Genomic DNA, 2999 nt, shown 5'->3' with positions numbered 1-2999 from the left:
AAATTAGCGACAGTTTCTAGTGTCGTAAGACAGTTTTTTGTCAGCGGAAATAAGGCCTAAGATAAGTGAATTTGCCCGTATTCTATAGATTTGAATGCACACGGCTCTCAAACTCTCGCTCTGCTCACGGCTCGCTCTCGCTCGCTCCTGCACTCCCGTTCTCGGCTTTTAAATCATGATTCACTCATGGCCACTAAAGCATTCTATTTTCTTAATTTATATTTTTTTGCATACGATTGGGAAGTAAGCTTAAAATGATTTATTTTCTAGTTCCATTCGGTTTTATATTATTGACTGTTTATCGCTGCTTTAAGGATTCTTACGAAAATGATGTAAAAAACATGATATAAATCATCCCCGGCTAGGTTACGCATACATAAATATATAAAAGATTAGTTTCAGTTCAATCGTTAAAAGCTTAACTGGCAACGGTGACGCCCCTGCACACGGCACGCAGTTGGCTGTCTTACGTCAATATAAACATTGTACACGTGGTGTCCGACGTAGAAGCTCAGCAAGTACTACATCCACTTCGTGTGATCGTGCTCAACTCCATTGAATTCCTCTCAAAATGCCTGGTCCCTGCTGCATTGGTAAGGTATTTTTAATGTTGTAATATCATATTTGGTACTATTGGCATAGACTGAATTTTTTTTTATCCGTGTCGGTCTTCTCACTTTCCAGTCTTAATCACGCCTAGTGTTGTCGCAAACAGATATTGTGCCGAACGTATGGCACGTGTAGATGCCACTGTTCTTTCTACTTTCTTGATCAGTATCATTTCTTGTCTAGTGTACGCTACCTTTCAGACATTAAACCATGCATTCACTCTTACATACCCGGTATGTAGAGATATTGCTCTTCTCTTAATACGGTTGAAAGTATGCTCTCATTATTTAGCACGAACTCTTGCCTAGATTTTTAGGATGTTTAACGTCTTGGCTTGGTAAATTCCACGAATTTCTTCGGCAAAACTAAATAGAATTTTGGCAAGAAGACGGGCCTCCCATTATACCTCGGTGCTAGATCTAGGGTGTTCGAAATGACTTGTACATCGTTGATATTGTAACGATCGTCTTTACAGCTATCGATAAGAATTATTTAACTTATCCCTATCCTTCTTATACTTTTATCATAATGAGGAAGGTGTCTCTTCACTTTTTCAACGTATGATAATCTTGATCGCTTCTCTTCATGACGGATCTCTTAATCACACGGCCCATTACTTTATCGCAAGCCTTTATTGCAGATTAGTTTTAGCTTGTTTTGGGCAACTTGTTGCATGTAACTTGAGAGCCGTCTTTTCCCAAGCAATTCGATTAAGTTTAGGGTATTGACGAGTCTAATTTTCTGTGGCATGAGAGAATGAGTAAATACGGGAGAGTGTGAGTGCATATGTACCCACATATGCACTCACACTCTCCCGTGTGATCTGTGCTTGTTTGTGCTCTTTGCAAGATCAGAGCTCTTACGGAAAGGTAACTATGCCTTCCAGTAACCATTATCATAAATTTGAGCTAAAATAAGGTTTTAGTTTACTCCTCCCCCTTTCTTCCTTATCTCCAGCGATTAAAAAAAAAAAAAAAAATCGCCATGTTTACTCTCTTGCTCTTTCCATCTCTTCCACCTCTTTCTACAGCCCCTTTCTTAACACACATCCTTCCCCTCCCCCTTATCTCCTACCCACTTTTTTCCTAAATGAGAAATGCCTTGTGGCGTCCTCCGCCCCTGAATAATTGAGGTCCTTCAACATTGCAGATAGATGCGAGTGCGCCGAGGGAGGCTGCAAGAAAGGTTGCTTGTGCAAGAGCTGTCGCTGCGAACCCTGTGAAAAATGTAAGTAATTCTTGCCTTCTCTCCTCCCCCTCATTTTATAAAGTAATTTCATCTTTCCATCTGATACTCAATTTCATCCATGTCTATTACTCGTATCTGTCTAGTTATAATCGCTTCTTAACTTGAAATAATGCCATTTCTACAATTCTAGAATATTGTCTTGTGTAATTGTAAGATGATGTAATTGTATAGCCACTACGTTCAGTATTTACCCACTTCACCCACTTACGAATGGAACTATTTCCAGTCGAAAAATGGCTTATCTAAATCCTGTTTTACTATTCCACAGGCACAACGGGGTGTTCTTGTCCCTCGAAGGAGGACTGCGCCAAGACTTGCCCCAAGCCATGCAAGTGTTGTCCATAGGCTAAGCGCCTCATGACTGCCTGCATGACGGTCTCTCCCGTGCGGCGGAGTGAGCAGGAGGAGAGGGAGAAGACTGAAGATTGGGACCAGTCGTGTAATTTGTTATAGGTCTATATTGCTTGACCGTAAATTATTCCTGTTAATGATCTATTTTTTTCTAATATATCAAATAGACTCCCCTTTTATTTTTATTAAATAAATAAAAATCAAATTAGATTTTTTTTCCTAAATACATGCAAGTCCTGAATACTCCAATGATAATACTTGGGGTGGGGGTGGGGGGACAACGCACTGAAAAGTTTCCACGGTAACCGTTCCTAAGCTTAATTTTGTGTAAGAAAGTCGGCTTGTTACTGTACAAGTTCGTACGCTTATGCAAAATTTGTAATTGTGCTTCCCAATTATTTCTGAATCTTGTCTATATATACATGTACACACACACACACACACACACATATATATACATGTACGTACACACATATATATACATGTACACAATTCCATATACCTAACCTAACCTAGACCTATACTCTAGGTATATACCTAGACCTATACTCTAGGTATATACCTAGACCTATACTCTAGGTATATACCTAGACCTATACTCTAGGTATATACCTAGACCTATACTCTAGGTATATACCTAGACCTATACTCTAGGTATATACCTAGACCTATACTCTAGGTATATTACCTAGACCTATACTCTAGGTATATACCTAGACCTATACTCTAGGTATATTACCTAGACCTATACTCTAGGTATATACCTAGACCTATACTCTAGGTATATACCT

At 39.3% G+C, this 2999-nt stretch overlaps 1 protein-coding gene across 1 annotated transcript; it reads left to right on the top strand.

Annotated features, from left to right (window-relative positions):
- Positions 1–478: 478 nt before the first annotated feature.
- LOC119584225 (metallothionein-1-like) lies at positions 479–2381 on the top strand. Its single transcript, XM_037932735.1, has 3 exons — positions 479–593; positions 1759–1836; positions 2126–2381. Exons 1-3 carry the CDS (start codon positions 572–574, stop codon positions 2200–2202), a joined length of 177 nt encoding a protein of 58 aa, XP_037788663.1. The 5' UTR covers positions 479–571; the 3' UTR covers positions 2203–2381.
- Positions 2382–2999: the final 618 nt, after the last annotated feature.

The sequence above is a fragment of the Penaeus monodon genome, chromosome 18, assembly GCF_015228065.2.
Source record: "Penaeus monodon isolate SGIC_2016 chromosome 18, NSTDA_Pmon_1, whole genome shotgun sequence".
Taxonomy (NCBI): domain Eukaryota; kingdom Metazoa; phylum Arthropoda; class Malacostraca; order Decapoda; family Penaeidae; genus Penaeus; species Penaeus monodon.
Note: the sequence above shows the minus strand (reverse complement) of the source record. Positions and strands in the feature narration are given on the sequence as shown.

Coding starts and splice junctions, on each gene's coding strand:
- LOC119584225 (XM_037932735.1), top strand. CDS start 572: ATGCCTGGTCCCTGCTGCATTG. Junction 594..1,758: donor GCCTGGTCCCTGCTGCATTG/GTAAGGTATTTT, acceptor TCAACATTGCAG/ATAGATGCGAGTGCGCCGAG. Junction 1,837..2,125: donor CTGCGAACCCTGTGAAAAAT/GTAAGTAATTCT, acceptor ACTATTCCACAG/GCACAACGGGGTGTTCTTGT.